Raw genomic sequence first — 16929 nt, 5'->3', positions numbered from 1 at the left:
ACCAATCAGATGAATATTTGGAGCCTTAATAGTGTCCCATATCCTCCTTAAATTATTTTTATAGTCTTGGCATCTTTTTTCTTGCCATTCAGGCTGAGTGTCCTAATTGGCTTTCCTGTCCTCTAGGTAGGGCATTTGATCCTCTTCTTTTTTCATTTCTTTATTTTATTCCTTTGTTTATTCTATTTTTATTTACTTCTCATTTCAGATAATGTGCTCTTCATTTCAGACTGGTTCCCTTTTATAATTTCCACTTTTTATGTTTTGTTTTTTAATCTCTTTGTTGCTCATATGGTTTCTGTTTCTTTGTCTTCCCATTTTGGCTGCCTTTCCATGTCTGTTTCTATGTACTAAGCAAAGCTCCTAAATCTCCCGATCTTGTTAGTGTGGATTTGTAAAATAGGTGTCCAGTGTCACAGTCCTGAGAGGGGTTCAGCTACAGGCCAATTTAGCCCCAGCCTGTATCCCTCTGGGGCCACCCGTTAGGATTCAGCAAGCAATTCACAGATGCTGTGCTTATAGCTGCCTCAAAAGGCCACACCAGAAACCAAAGGCTGCCTCCAGTGTGAGTCTCAGCAAGGAGCACCTGATTCACTGAGGATACATCTGGATGTGGCTTGGGTAGGGCCCCGAATTGGGGCAGGTGGAGTTTCAGGGAACCTTCTGGGCCAAGCGACCTCTGTTATTCAGTTTGATGACATCACAGCTATGGTGGCACTGTGTCTGCGCACTGGGATGGCGGGGCGAGGCTCAACAGGGAACAATGGATCCCGCCAGCACTTCTGTACATAGCAAGTCTTACTTCATCCCTTACTCCAACACTATTTCTCTGTAAGTTCCTGGTGTCCCTGCGTGCAGCCGAATTGGCACTGGTGCTTAGAGTGAGCAGGTCCATCACCACAAAAATCCACTCACAGTCGTGGCCCCTTTAAGAGGTGTCTGCCACTGCCACTGTCGCAGCCTCCATCTCACTCAGCCGCTTGAGACTGGGTAGTCCCGCGTTTTCACCCCATCCTACCTTCTGCCATTGAAGGGTGCTTTCTTGGATTTCTCCCTAGTTGTATGGCTTGTTCATCTAGATCCTAGGCTATTTTTCCTTGCTGCTGCTCCTTGTTTTCGTCACAACTTTGATTTGGTCGCCAGAGGAATGAACAGAGCCTCTATCATCTACGCCATTTTTTCTCTCCCATGTGTGACCATTTTTTATGTGCTAGGCACATAAAAAGTCCTAGCCATGGCCATCCTAGCCATAGCCCTATGCTACACATCCTAATATGAGAAAACCAAGACACAGAGGCTGAAGGACTTCTAAAGTCACACGGCTGGGAAAAGGCAGACCAGACTTTGAACACCAGCAGTGCTGCTCAGTCTTGGCTCTTAGCTGCTGTGTTGTAACATTTCTCTTCACTTTTTTGACTTTCATAAACAGGAACAAAATTATGGGCCAAAACGGTTTTGAACATATCTGTGCTATGACTCCATTATTAGCTATCCTAGCCTCAGCAGTGTCACTCAGATGTGTCTCCAGCACCCAAGAGTCTGTGCTCCGAGAGCTGATGAACCTCAGGCCAGATGTGGGTCATGGCTTCAGCATGATCTCTTAGCTCCTCCCTCCCACACCAACACCTTGGAATGTGGAGGTCAAGGCTCAGGCTGACTCAGCTCCACTCTGTTTTCCTTCCCAGAACTTTTAATGCAAAATCTTTACTCTTTCTTTGCCATGTTTTATGGGACCTGTCTCCTCTCAAGCTTGCACGTCCCTCTTTTGCAAATTACATCCTAACAGGTGTGACTCTCACTAAACTTACTTAAAAAATAAGAGGCAAAATGCTTGTATCAGTTTCTTCATCAAAGATATGACCTAACAATTATTATGTTTGTATTTGTAAAAACAATTTTCTTAATTTACAATTACCCTGTGTCCAACAGGAATCAGGTGAGTACATAAATGAGTTAATGTTTTTTATTTTTTTCCAAAATCACAACCTCCAATGCTCCAATCTACATGTGTGGTCATGTGAACTAATGCTTTGTGTTCTCTTTTAAATAAAGCCTTAAATAAAGCCCTATGGGGTCGGAGTTTGACCTCCTTCCCACCCTTGGAAAGGATTTCCCAGGACATTTAGAATATAACAAACTTGCTCCTGAATCTAACCCTGACTTTTATATATCCACATTCACAAATCTAAACGCTGGCCACGACACCGGCACAGCCACAGCAATGGCGGCAGCCAAAAGGTGCAGCAGTCAGTGCTACAGTGGACTTCCAGAACCCAGCAGTGACCTGTGCTCTCATGAGTCTTCTGACAGCCCAGCAACCAGTCACTGGCCCTGCAGCCTGTATCCACACAACAGAGCAACTGTTCCGTGCACAGGACACCAAGATCTGCAAAAGCAGCTTCAAAAGCCCTGGTGGGAATCAGGGAGTAGGGCTCCAGGCACCAGTGGGCAAAGGTCTCCTTGAGGTGGCCAGTGCCTGGGAAGCTGGAAAGTAGAGACACCTCCAGGTATATCAAGCCAGGCAGTGACGCAGAGGGATCTGTTTACTTTCAATTCTGAGTATTGCATTCCTAGCCTTACCTTCACCTTCCCACTTATGTCAAAGCAAAACCAGAGCTGGACTGTAGTGAAAGCAGTAAAAACAGATTTTAGTCAGAACTATTGTCATAAGGGAAAAGAGACCTCATATAGGACTGGGCTCAATCCTGCATGGGCAGGCGGGAACTTACAGCCGGGGCTGCAGGTGTCAATGGATGGAAAGTTACTGGGAGAAGCCATCAAGGCCAAAGGGCTTCCAGCTCAGTCGACCTAAGTGGATTTGTACTCACAGCAGGTCGGGAGGACCAGACGTCCCATGAGAGGTAGTGAAAGATGGAGACATAATCAGGTATTAAGGAAGGGTTAGCTCTGGGTAAACTGACTCAGTAGGTTTCTTGTTAGAACTAGATTTTGCAAGTAGGTAACAGATGGGCCTCAGAGAAGATTCAGGAGCCTGCCTAAAGTTTGGTCAAGCAAAGAATGTCTGTCACTTCCGTCATCATTTTGAAATCCCTCCTTTACAGGTGCTCAGACACTCCTCAGGATGGGTACATAGCTTCAGCACTCTATTATCCCCAGGGCATAACAGAGCTTTGGCAAGTGGTAGAACTGTCATAAATGTTTGTTGAGTTGTTGAACTCTTTTAGGATAGAAACTAAAAGTGAAATGTAAAGACCATCCCAGAAAGTGGGTGTAGAAAAGAATTACATTTTGGTTTAGTTTCTACTTGTTTTCCTGGCCCTAACAACTTGAAAATGATCTGGGGGGTTCAAGAAACAGAACAGAACCAGAAGAAGATAGTAACATGGAGCCAGCAGATTTCTAAACAAGCATTTTGTTTCCTTGAATAATGTTAGGCTGTTAAAAGATCACAAAAGCCTGGAGTTATTGAAAATAGCTAAGTCTAAACTTAAAAATTTAATTCAGCAATAAAAAGGGCCTTTGGGGGGCGGGGGGAAACTGGTAATCCTGGGGACAGCGAGGATTAACTCTGGTTAGCCTGGTTCCGGTGCGAAAGTCCTGTCTAAATGATACATGCTCAGAGACTTCATGCTGTTTAACAGACCTCAGCTTGCTCTCCTTCTGATGTCAGGCCCGTCTCTAAAAGGGGCAGGAGCTACTGCACCTTCCCCCTCCAATTATGCTGTTTTCATGAATGAAGGCAAGAAGTGAGATGAGAATGATATGTCTAATGAAACAGCCCCTTCTTATTCTTCTGGCTGATTCAGGCTTTCCTCTGCTCCCACCCTGCTGCTTCCCTGAGGTTCTTACAATAATAGAGAGACACAAAGGTTTACTGTTGGTGGCAGCCATCCTACTCCTGCCGAGTCCTTACAGGTTTGCCAAGAACTGCTGGAGTTACATCCACCATTCAGTAATTAGCAGTAATTCTGAGCCAGCGAAAGTCCCAAGAAGAGTCCATCCATTCACTGAGCTAGTTCAGCAGTTATTAGATCTGTTCCTTCCATCTGGCCACAATCTTTATTTTATTTTCAGAGAAATCCCTTGCAAAAATTTCTGCCAATAATATTTAATATTCACTATTACTTCTGTCTTCCTTTTGTTGGGTACCTATTCAAGCAGTTCTGAACATAATGATACAAAAGCTCTCAGCATCAGAACCGCAGCTTCGTCACAGTGCTGCCAAGCCTCGCGTGTCTGCCTTGTTAGGAATGGCTACCTGTTTCCCCTACAGTGTCCTCTTTCACCTTCTTTTGTTTCATATCCAATAACTTTACTTAGAAATTTAAAACTAGTTGTTACTTTGCGTCCTTTCAATAGCTCTTCTAGAAATACTTCTCAAAGCAGAACTTGATTCTGTCTCACTTGTTCCAGTTATTCTAGTCATAGAAAACTCAGTTATATTAAACTTAAGGACCTACATTCTCCAACACACACAGAAGACAGTCCTTGCTCTTAAAGGACTCAGATGTCTTGGGAAAACTGCTGTGTCCTCATGGTGGTAGATATCCATGAACAATGACCTTTAAAAACCCATGCAAGGCGGGGAATATAGGAAGGAGTCAGCCTCCAGCAGTCAAGAAGATTTATTAGAGGTCATGTCTATGCAGAATTTTGAAGTATATGCAAAAAACATATCTAAGGGGAAACAAAAATACAAACAAATGAAAAGTTAAATATTGTCTATAATTATTTTTGAATGCCATTGGCATATTTCCTGCACCTAGTAAACACTGACTCTTCCTGGAGAGATGAATACCCTCTAAGGGATCCACCATCTATGGGGCTTACATCTCTAACAATAAAGTTTGTTCTGATTCTGTCTTTAATTTATTGCCGTGAATCCCACTGGAACGTAAGCTCATGAGGATGTAGCTGTTTGCTTCTGTTGTTCACTAATACATGGTAACCATGAAGAACAATGCTCAACTCATCACAAACACTGAATAAATACATGTTAAACTGACTAAATGGACAAACACCCTGTCACTTCCTTTTTACAAATGTTTACAGAGGGTACCTTCTTCCCGGGTTTTGCTCTCCTAGTAAAGATGATGCAAAAAAAGATAAAACCTGAACCTTGTTTCTAAAGAAGTTCACAGTTAAATAGAAGATAGTACTGAGGTCAGTGAAGGTCCTTCCCAACTCTCTGATAGAAATATATTTTCCGAGAATAGAGGGTTGGCTGATGGTGAGGACAGGCCACATACTAAAAGGGCACTTAACCTAACTGCCGGAAGCCAGGAAAGCCACAGCGCAGTGACCTGACACTTCTCTGCCCAGGGCGTTCTTCATATCTCTTCTTCCTTCTCCACTGCTCTGTCCAGGCTGCCTGTGTTAACACCTCTGCTGGGTTAACAGAATTCCTTTCTTGCCTGCCTTTAAAAATAATAATAATTAAAATGCACCTAGTTCTGTAGTCAGAAGCCTATACTTAAGATCAGTACCTAAAATAGGTTTTCAGTTTCAAAAACTAGGAATAGCTTACCAAAGCAAGTTTCCAGGGAGTCAACTGCACAGCATACTAATTCCTGTCTAACCGCATCGGGTCTCTCCTGGACTGGAAAGATCACTCTGCCTAAGCCCTCATCATCCATTTCTAAATCTCCCCTTCCTTAGTAGCCCTTTGTCCTAAAACAAAGTAAAGCACTAAAGAAAAAAAATCAGGACTGAATAAGACCTGAGATGTAAAAAGGATGCCTTTTGAGCAAAATTTTATCCTGTAATTTCTACAATACCTGGTGCACGGTGTTAAACAACTGTTTACAGTACGAAGTAAAAGAAAAGGCTTCATTTCTGACCTGGGAAAAATGAACCAAGTTGCCATTGTTCTCTCAGCTTGACCACTTAGAAATGTTGTCATTTCTTTTTACAGAGAGGAGGCATAGCATAGAAATTGAGATACTGCAGGAAGAAATAGAGAACTATCACTGATAAAAAGTAAATTAAAATCTAAATATTCGACAGAGTTCTAGCTAACTTACATGAGTTGCACAGCCACGATTTATTGATTTCATCTCCCATTCAGAACATGATAACTTTGGAATCATCATAAAAGTCCAAAGAATTCTACATGGTGTCTGCACACGGAAGCATGCCTCCTGCCTGCCTTCCTCCATCTTCTCCCATGACCTATCATCTCCGTGTTACAGATGAAGAAAATGAAGACTGATGCAGAGAGATTAAGTGCTTTGTCTGGTAGCCGAATTGTTATTTCAACCCATGTCTGTCCAACTCCAGAGCCAGGACCCTGAGGAAGCCTTAGAGAGGAGACTCTACACACAGTATCTCTGTAACCATCTAGAAACTTTCTGCCAAGACAAAGTTACAGTTTTAGGAAAAAAACAGGATAAAGTAGGAAACTAGAATGTCTCAAAGAGAACACGTTATAATGATTAGATGGAAAGCTCACACAAGTATAAAATTAGAAGAACGAAAATGAAAATGTTCACAGACTGTAAGGATACAGTCTGCGTGTGACACAAGGCATCTTACATTGATAGGAACAGTGATTACCATCTAAAATAGTAACAGTACTTCTGAGAATGAATCCTCCAAATCCTAGACAAATCATTAAAGCTATGGAAAAAGTGAAATACATAGAGAGATTCACCTTATCATTTTTATAAAATTCCCAACAATTAGGGTTAACAATGAGATGTTGACTCCATTAAATATTAGGCAAATGTGATCCTGATTACTACAAGATTACTGCAGGAAGAGGTACAAGACTCATGGCGCACGCTGGTCCTGCCCCGCAGTTTCAGCAACTGCCCAGAGTCCCGCTGCCCTGCCCCAAAGCATTCACTGGTGAGGGCAGACACAGTCTGACTCAGAGCTGGACTCCTGGAGCTGAGTCCTCCCAGTAAACCACAGTGAGCAAACCTAATCCCATACGTAGTGGAATTGCTGGCTTCTTGTTCTGTGTCTAAAGATTTAATTTATTCCTACTACTAAAGGTGGAGGACATTAGTTTAATTTAGTTGACCAAGTAAAGTGAAAAGCTACATATGGAAAAAACATATACACTACAGGGAAGTAGAAAAAAACAGGCGCACAACACCACTGAAAAGAAACAGACCATTAAAGATCACTATGAAGTGATAAAAATTATGTTCCATTTTTCCATTTTTGTTCTACTTTTCTATATTTCTATAATATTGCTTTGCAAAAAAAGTATAATTTCTTATCTGTATGATTCTTCTTGTGAAATATTTCTCTCATAAAACACTAATATTTAATGAGTGAATGTTCGTTTTTGCAAAACAAAGTAAAAAATGAAAACATACAAAGTTACGAGACCTGTTTTCCTCGTCAGTTATGACATCAACAATCCATCTTACTTTTTCACCTAAAGGTTTATATTTTTTTTCAATTTCTAGAGTCGATTACTGAACGTCTCTGAATAGGATGTTTTTTCCATTTTATGTAGCCCTAACTAATTGAACACGCATGTTATCAATAAAAACAGGATATCATCTCTCCATCGTCTAGCATCTTAAATGAGTTAATTTAAAAATGAAATTCAAAACACAGATCTCTTCTACTTCAGCCAAGAAAGAAAGCCAATCAACCCAGACTAAAACTAGGGGGAAAAAAATCAACATTTCAACCAATGACAGTCAGATGAGACTTAGCAATGACAGTCAGATGAGACTTAGCAAATATTGATTAAAAATTAGGAAAAGAGAGTAAGCATAAACATAGCTACAGGACTGAAAAATCCTCGTTTCATTAATGGGTTCTGTCATATTCCTCAGTTAACAGATACTTTAACAGCTGGCTATCAGACTTCATCAATAAGTGCATTAAGAGTAAATTATTCCCATTTGAAGGGCATTATTGTTTTAAGTCATTAGGTTCCAATATACTAAATGGCTGACTTTTATTTTTACATCAGTGATCTCAGCTAATGAATGCACTTCAAGAAGCATCTAGTACTCAAGTAGCCTAAGGGCTCTTTGCAGCACAGCCTGTCGCAGGCAAGGGAACACATTGCATTGGGAAATGAGGAAAGCATTTCATCCTTTCTGTTGAAATGTGCCTGAAACGTTGTATAGGTTTCCTTGCTTTATTAAGAAGAATGTACTGATGCTAACTTAATCATTCCTCTGGGTCTGAAGGGCATCACTATAAACTATTGTTTCACCATCATCTAGTGTCGGTAGATGGGCTAGGTCTGTACTGATTTTGGTCATTTGGTGTATTAATATTAGAAAACATTTAGGAGACAAATATGGCATCTTTGATTCAAATATTATTTCTCATGGAAAATCATGTTATCTATCCCCCCAAAAAACACGTTACTATATACCCAGCACTTCAGTTTTATGAGGATAAAGAACTCACAGTTTATAACAACATTATACCTCTGAACTATGAGCCACTAAACTTCTGCCCTGTCGCTCAGTTTTTACTATCCTTGATAATATAATCAATACTTCTGTCTACTTCACTGCACAGGCTGTTTTCTACCTAGCCCTCAACTCAAACCCCTTCTTCATTTCAGAATCTGTACAAACCACTGGGCAAAAAAGTAACAGGCAAAGGAGACCATGAATCGCCATCCACATCTAATGCTAGAGCAGCACCTCAAAACTTTCCATTAGTCGTGTTTTATATAGATGTAGGTGTAGGCATAGGTACAGGTACAGGTGTAGGTATAGGTATAGATGTAAGTAGTTCAAGTTTCTTGTAAGTACATTCTTTTTTTTTTTCTGTCAGTTTTATAATCCATAACTTATCACTTCTTTCTTCTATCAGGTCTGATATTCTTGGTATACTCCCCCAGAGAATATTATATTTTTCCTATTCATCTTATACTAAGCTCTTCTGGGACTGAAACTATATCCTAAGTCCAAGTTAAGTGCAACTACTTTGTTTTGGTGTCATTTATTTTGTGTTCATGCATCTAGCAAATGCCAGGCCCTGGGTACATGCAGAGGTACATAAGGTAGACACACTCTGTTCCCCATCTTTCAAATAGTCACTGGAATGTCTGGACTTGTTTAGACTCTGATTCAGTAAGCTGGCTCTTTCTAGGAGCTCTGGTGGGCTCATAGTTACAATTAACTATGTAAAAATAATCAGGTTTGATGAGTATCAAAAGAGATATCAGCAGACTTTGAAGGCACAAAATAAAGGACTTCGGCTTACTTAGGATCTTAAGGAAATATTTAGAAGGAAATGGCAATCATTCTGACACCCAGTGAAATGAATAGGAGTTGACTTTGAATGTTTATTTAGTACCAGAGATTTTTGTAGCCTAAAGCCAGGCATTTATTAATCAATCACAGCCTCATCCCTCTCCCTTTCACTTACTGCATGAACTTTTCTAATTCTTTGTCCTTTTGTACAAAATGTGCATAGTAGGTTATGATAAATATTCAATGAGATACCTAGAAGTGTTTTTTGTAAACTATACATTGACTTTAGATCATTTATTTTGCTTCTGATTTATATAATTTACTGTATGGGTTATAGTGGAAACACAGTAATTAACTGTTCTCTGAATCCTGCACCAGTTACCACACTTCCTTCCTTTTTTTACTGGTATTCACGGAAGTGATATGATAAATTTTGGAGGAAATTTGGAAGTGGAATTATAACATCAGATATCATAAATTCATTAAAAGTGTTTTTTGACTGCATTACTTGGGTTTGGTCTTCAATTTCCTATGTAAGAGTTATGCCATTTTAATAGTGCTGCAGTGCATTTTTTCAACAATTATTTTTCCCCCCTCTTTAATTCCAACGCCCCCCACCCCCACAAACACACACACACACACTTCCACCCCAACCTAGGAATGTTGCCATCTCTGAAGGCGGAGCATCTCCTTCCACACCCTCAGGGAGCTCACCCACAGCACCGGGGGTCCGGGATGTGGCTCCACCTGGGGCACAAACCCAAGACCTTCTGAGTGTTAAGCAGACGTGCTAACCACTACACTATGGAGCCACCTCCTCTTCAACAATTATTTATTGAGCTCCTCTGTGAGTCGCCATGTGGGGGGCGGATGGAATGAGATACTGTCTTTTGTCTTAAGGAACTGATTAAGACATTGTCATTCCAACCGGATTAAAGTGCTTAGATGTCACATGAGCCTGTCATTTTAACTCCATGATGACAGTATTAAAAGGTGCTATATGTTTGATTCTAACTAGACAAAGGACCTTTTATGCCCGAGTCTAACACAAGCCATTCTAGTATTGGGGAACATTTGAAACAGATACATGTTTTAAAATAATGGCCGAGACATGAACTCCTCATATTTTCTTTGAATTCCATCCAGAAACTGTTGTATCTTCAGTGGGTCTCTGTCAAGAGTAATCACGTGTTTTACTATATGGTGGAGGCTACCTGGGTGTCCATCGATGGATGAATGGATAAGGAGGTGGTACATTTATACAATAGAATATGACTCAGTCATTAAAAAAAGAATGAAACTTTGTCATCTACAACAACATGGATGGACCTAGAGAGTATTGTGTTCAATGGAGTAAGTCAGATAAAGACAAATGCCATACAATTTCACTTACATGTGGAATCTGAAGAACAAAATAAAGAAACAAAACAAACAAACTCATAGATATAGAGAATAAACTGATGGTTCCCAGATGGGAGGGGGTTGAGGGTGGTTGGTGAAAAAGGGGAAGGGATGAATAAGTACAAATTGGTAGTTACAAAATAGTCATGGGGATCTGAAATACAGCTTAAGGAATATAGGCAATAATATTGCAATAACTATGTATAGTGTCATATAGTTATCAGATATATTACAGTGATCACTTTGTAAGTTATATATAAATGTGTAATCACCATGTTATAAACCCGAAATTAATATTGTATGCCAAATATAATTTAAATTTTTTTAAATTATTTTAAAAATTTTTTTATAAAAGCAACATGACAACAGTGAGGGACCCACATCCGACACACAAAACAAAAGTATAGTTTACCTTGCAGGAGGTTAGGTAGCTTCGTGTCTCCCTGACAGTGAAATGTGTGTATGTTTTCATATTCTGCCAATAGTCTATGGTCTCTGTGTCTTTGGTGTCAGTGTTAGCCATTTCCTTGATACAATCCTACTATCTTCACAGAAGCTTAAATAAGATATGAAAGTGATTTTCTGCTTCCTGTGTTCAAATGTATTGCCTTGTGTTTATGCAAATGTTCAGCTCAGTCTCTTAGATAAGTCAAGAAAATTACCCTAAATAACTATGAAGACAAAATTAGGTACTCATGATTTCAAAGAAAATATTTTTTAAATTTTCTTTAAATATGTAGGATGTACAATACTGAAAACTCTTGCTTCATCAGTCTTATGCCATAAAAAAAGTATATAAATAGTCATTCTAATTTATATCTTTTTACCCAGTACTATACAGGCGTTGGCAGTTACCTGTCACTGAAGAGAAGTTAACACTTCCCATCTCTAAATAACACATATGACAACCCCTGTAGGATTCACAACTCACTCTGCATTGGTTACATTAATTAAATGCTAATTAGGTCAAGTCTCTTTCTCTCTGCTTCCATGTTTTAAAAAAAAGAATATTAAATCATGATTTAGTTGAATGTAAAAATCACAAATAGTCAATACTAATACACTAACTAAAAGAATCATCTTTATTGTTGGCTAAACATTTTCACTTGATAAAATTTTCATCATAAAAGATTTTCTTTTTCTTTGTATTGAATATTAGTAGAGTCAGAATATCTTAATTACAGTACACAGTTTAAAAGAGTAAAATGCATCTGCTTTAGGCAAAAGAACATATGCAGTACACATTAACTAGCTATTCTTAAGCTACCAAGAAAAACTAAAGATGTTCAACTTTTACATTTTAATTCTTTATTCCTATTTCAAAACATTTGGAATTTTGCATATGAGCAAAAGCCATGAAAAGCTCAACAGCTCAATACTGATTGCCTTGGATGTATCTCCTCTATATATTTAATTTGTCACTATGATTAGGAAAATTTTCTTTAAATCCCTTTAACTATGAATATTCTATGCAGGCTATTCAGAGGAAGTCAAACGCCTCCAGATCCACATCTACATCCAAGTGTGCTGTTAGGATGAAACTCATCTAAGCTTTAGAAAAATGCTAATCAGGAGGCTCACAGATGTCTTCCAGAGAGAGGCCAGGGAGCAAACTGTACCATCCTGTGCTCTCTCCTGGTATACTGCAGCTGACAAGTTATTTTGAGTCTGACATATGAGCCTCATAAACGATAGGTGATCAGGTTTACAGAGCTGTTACTAAGGAGCGTGCTGTAAACCTGGTCACTCTTTGGACAGTAGATGGAAATGGAATGAGTTCATGGTAGGCTGTTTGTGTAAAACCAGGGATGCACAGGATAATATTCAATACATTTATTTTTCAACTATAAGAATTGCTCGATATCATCACTATTGGGTCTGATAAATTCTCAGAATGATACTTTTGATTTTGAGAAACTAAATAAAACAGGTCTGTCATTCTCACTGGTAAGCAGTCACTCCTGCAGTGACATCTGATGTGTGGGTATTTGATGGGTATTCATAAGATCTTCCCAGCACTACTGATTGCATTGAATTCTGAAAAACATAGTGAGCATCTTCAGCACAGAAAGTGCAAGTGCCGGTTACATGTGCCTGAAATCCTACACATGACAGACAAAATGGTTATAAATACTTGAACAAAAAGACCAGAAAAGACACACAAATTGTCATCATCAATCCCTTGAAACTGCTTCTCTTTCTGGTCTCATATTTTTTGAACCATCACCACTCCAAATAAAATGCCGAAGCCTACTTTTTTGGCATGACATTTTACAGCCGTTGGTTCTTGAATCAAATGCCCAAATTCTATCACAAAGTCAATGTTGTTTCATTGAGAAAACAATTTTTATGAAACGTTGTAGAAAACTTTCAAGGAAACTCTAAGGAAATATGAAAAATAATAACTCATTAAAATCAAGAAATAAAATGCAGAATATAATACTGAATTCAATTTCTTGTTATGCTGGTCATGCTGTGTCCTCACCATCAATCTTAGGTCAAAGGCAATCTACTCTAGAATTATCTTAGACAAAGTGACTCGGATTTCCATTATTTTTAAGGTTAATGACTGGCATTTGGAAACAAATGGGTCTTTGTTTCCCCTCAAGTCACAATAATTGCTTACTCATGCTCTGGAAGAACTAGTCACTGCAATTATCCAAAAGAATGCAATTAGAGAAAAATATGGAGAAAGTAAAATTATTTTAAGTATAAATGCTATAACCATGTATCCAGACTACTCAAGAGAACCTACAGAGAAGATTATGTATGACAATACGATGGTAACAAGGCGATTACTTGAAAATTAACACATAAACATCAATAGCTTTTTAAAAGTAAAATTGCTTGATATAGTAGAAGTTCCCTTTCTAAACAGCAACAACAACAAAAAAGAAGAAACTTCATATCTATAAAAGCTGCAAAAGACTACCAAAGGGTATAAGTAAAATAGCTTGGTATTTTCCCAGGGAGATATAAATAAATCAACAGACAAAATTCAGAAACAGGCTGAAGTATATGTGAGGATCACTATGTGATAAAGGCAGCATTTAAATCAGTGAGGATGGCATAGACTGCATGACTGCTTCCAGGGCCTGCTCCCTACCATGCACATGAACCGGGCTGGCCTCATCAGAGGTGGCTGTGCCTCTAGCCCTGATGCCCTGAGGCATCCAGCTTGCTTTAGGCAAAAAAGCGTGGTCAGAAGAGCTGGTGCTTAGTTACAAGGTGTCCATGTGGCTGATGTTTCCTAGTGCTTTTGCTGTCCCCAGAGGAACACCTTCTAGCTCAAAGCTGTCTGAAGCCACCGCATTTTACAGCCCTTGGTTCTCAACAAAACCTAGTGATGTGAAGGACAAGGTGTATGACTCAATACGCACTGCTGCAGCCCCTGTGAGCCAATCTAGGGGGGATGATTTAGATTCCAATTTCAGTGCCTACTCCAAAAGTATTTTACATAAAGTTTTAAATTAAAAAAAAAAGAACAGAAAAAAACACTTTTGAAATACTAGAGACTTTTTGAACCATGATACAAAACTAAATGTCACATTGTAAATGACTAATGAATCTGAAACAAGTAAATTAGCAAAATCTAAACAAATTCGTTTTGTTATGCGTAACAAGGAATGGGTTGATTTTTTTGTACATATAAAACTGGGATAAATCAGTAAGAAAGAGACAACAAAATAAAGGCAAGCAAAGAAAATTTTTGCAATATAAACTTCAATAAATTCAAATATCTTTAAATGCCAATAATTGATATTAATTTAAATTTGCATAAAATTAATTTTCACTGAACAGATCAGGAAAAAAATTAAAAGTACTGGGAGGGCATGTAGAATCAACCATGCTCAAGCACTACTGATAAATATTAAATTGGTGTATTTGGGGGATAGCAATTTGGCAGAATACATCAAAATTATAAATAAATATAGGCATTAATGCAGCAATCTCACAGAAATTTTGTTAGATAAACTCATACATCCTTAGGTAAGTACATAGCACTGTTGTTTATAATAGAAACAACCTTGAAAACAAACTATTGGTCTAGCAATAAGGCTATAGTTAAATAACTTACCATATAAGTACCCACAAGTATAAATTTGTTTTACATGTACTGATATGAAAAATTCTCGAAAAATATATATGTTTAAGAAGTATAGATCATTTTAAATGTGTTTCCAAAAGAAGGAAGGAAGGAATTTTGAGTGTGTGTGTGTGTGTGTGTGTGTAAAATTTCTGGAAGTTACTCAAATGACAAGAAAAAAAAAGAAAACTAGGTTTTTGTTTTGTTTTTTGTTTTTCAAGAATGGAACCCACGAGCCTTGGGTGGATGTCTGTCTTCAACCATTCTATGACGCTACAGTACAGACTCATCTTTCCTATTAAATGTAAAAGTGAATAAAGGATTGTTTAATATTCGGAGGGCTACACTCTTCATTTCCTAAGGAAGATGTAATCCAGACAGTGCACATATCAATGAGACAGAAGAAAGTCTTGTGTTTTTCCTCTTTTGTCCTGCCAATCACCAACATGCAGATGTTCAGCAAGAGAAAAATCTGTCACATTTTAACATCTGAGTCAGTTCTTCCTGCATCTTCAATATCGGATTTGTTAAACTCATGATGTGACTTTAATGTAAGTTATTTAAAAGAAATTAAAATTGACCAGTGATGTCAGAAACATGGCGGAGTGAGAGACTCCCCAGATCTCTCCTCTTGAAACAACTATAAGCTGAACACCTAAATCTCAATAAAAAGACCCAAACTGCACACCAGCATCGCTAAGCATGGGCTCTGCGCATAAGAGCTACCACAAGTCAGAACCCCGGGTATCGGGCGATGGACTGAAAGAAACAAAGAAACTGCCTCTTGCAGCCAAAGGAGCTCCCTGTAGGAGGAGAGGGATGGGAGGAGGTGTCACAACTTCCCTGAGCAGCCCTGCCTGGGAGTGCTGTGAGCTCCATGTGGCCAGCAACAGTGGCCAGCAACAATGCCCAGTCATCAGGGCAGAAAGCAAAAAAGCAAGGAGAGTGGAGAAACAACAGTTGATTTTTTCCAGCAGCGGGTGCAAAACAGCGGCTGAGCCACAGCTCCCATCCCCCAAGCCAGAGGAGCCCTCACTCCATACCATCCGTGACAGAATGCCGCAGAGTCCCAGGGGAATCTAAGCGAATGCTACTGAAACTATTGCTAACACTGACAGAGACTAAGACTGGGGTTAGCTAGCATGATTAAACATCTATAAGAAAAAAAGAAGAAAAAAGGCATTATTAAGACTTTATATAAAGCAGAGATCCAAGAGGCTTAGACGCCATCTACTGGAAACCAAAAGAAAAGTGCCTTGTTTGCAATAGGCTAAGGACCATTATATAATAAATCTTGCTGGGGAAAAAATCAGAATACACTTCCATTAATGCCCAGGCAGAGATAGTCTATTGCACACCATGAACAACCAAGGTGACAAGGCATCTCAGAAAGAAAGAGAAAAATCTCCAAAAAATAAGCTTACAGACATAGAAATATGCAATTTATATGACAAAGAATTCAGGATGGTACTTCTAAAAAAACTCAATGAGATCCAAAATGAATTATATCAATAATTTCAGAAATTGATGAGCAGAATGAGTTCTTTAGCAAGGAGATTGAAACCCTCAAAAAGAAGAGAATAGACCTTCTGGAGATAAAGAACACACTGCAAGAGTTGAAAACTGAAATAGCAAGCTTGGGAAATAGAGTCGACCAAATGGAGGAAAGAGTCAGTGATATTAAAGACAGAAATCTAGAAATAAATCAGAAGGAAGAAGAGAGAAATCGAAGAATAAAAAATAATGAAAGAGAAATACAAGAACTAGCTGACACCATCAGGAGAGAAAACATAAGAAAAATGGGCATTACTGAAGTTGAGGAAAAGGAGCAGGGACTAGAAATCATTTTCAGACAAATAGTGGACAAGAATTTCCCAAATCTAAAGAATGAGCTGGAGCTTAGAATTCAAGAAGTCAGCAGAACACCCAATTATCTCAACCCAAAAAGGCTTTCACCAAGACACATTGTATTAAAGTTATCAAAAACTAACGACAAAGACAAAATTCTCAGGGCAGCCAGGCAGAAGAAAATGGTAACATATAAAGGAAATCCCATTAGATTATCATCAAACTTCTCAGGGCAGGAATGGAATAGAATTGAATATTTAAGCTATTAAGTGCAAGGAACTACCAGCCTCGAATAATGTATCCAGTTAAGCTCTCCTGTAGATATGAAGGAGAAATTAAGACTTTTTCCAGACATACAAAAATTCAGGGATCTCCACTATGAGGTCTGCGCTACAGGAAATATTGAAAGGTGTCAGCTCGCCTAAAACAAAATGTAAAAAAAAAGAG

General features: G+C 38.8%; 1 protein-coding gene across 1 annotated transcript in view; it reads left to right on the top strand.

The window, feature by feature from the left end:
- CUNH2orf15 (chromosome unknown C2orf15 homolog) overlaps nt 1-16929 on the top strand; it is a 43414-nt gene that overhangs the window by 3622 nt on the left and 22863 nt on the right. Inside the window, 1 exon segment of the mRNA XM_015592716.2 lies at nt 1430-1574. Coding sequence (XP_015448202.1) covers nt 1430-1574 — 145 coding nt within the window.

The sequence above is a fragment of the Pteropus alecto genome, unplaced genomic scaffold (assembly GCF_000325575.1).
Source record: "Pteropus alecto unplaced genomic scaffold, ASM32557v1 scaffold186, whole genome shotgun sequence".
Taxonomy (NCBI): Eukaryota; Metazoa; Chordata; class Mammalia; order Chiroptera; family Pteropodidae; genus Pteropus; species Pteropus alecto.
Note: the sequence above shows the minus strand (reverse complement) of the source record. Positions and strands in the feature narration are given on the sequence as shown.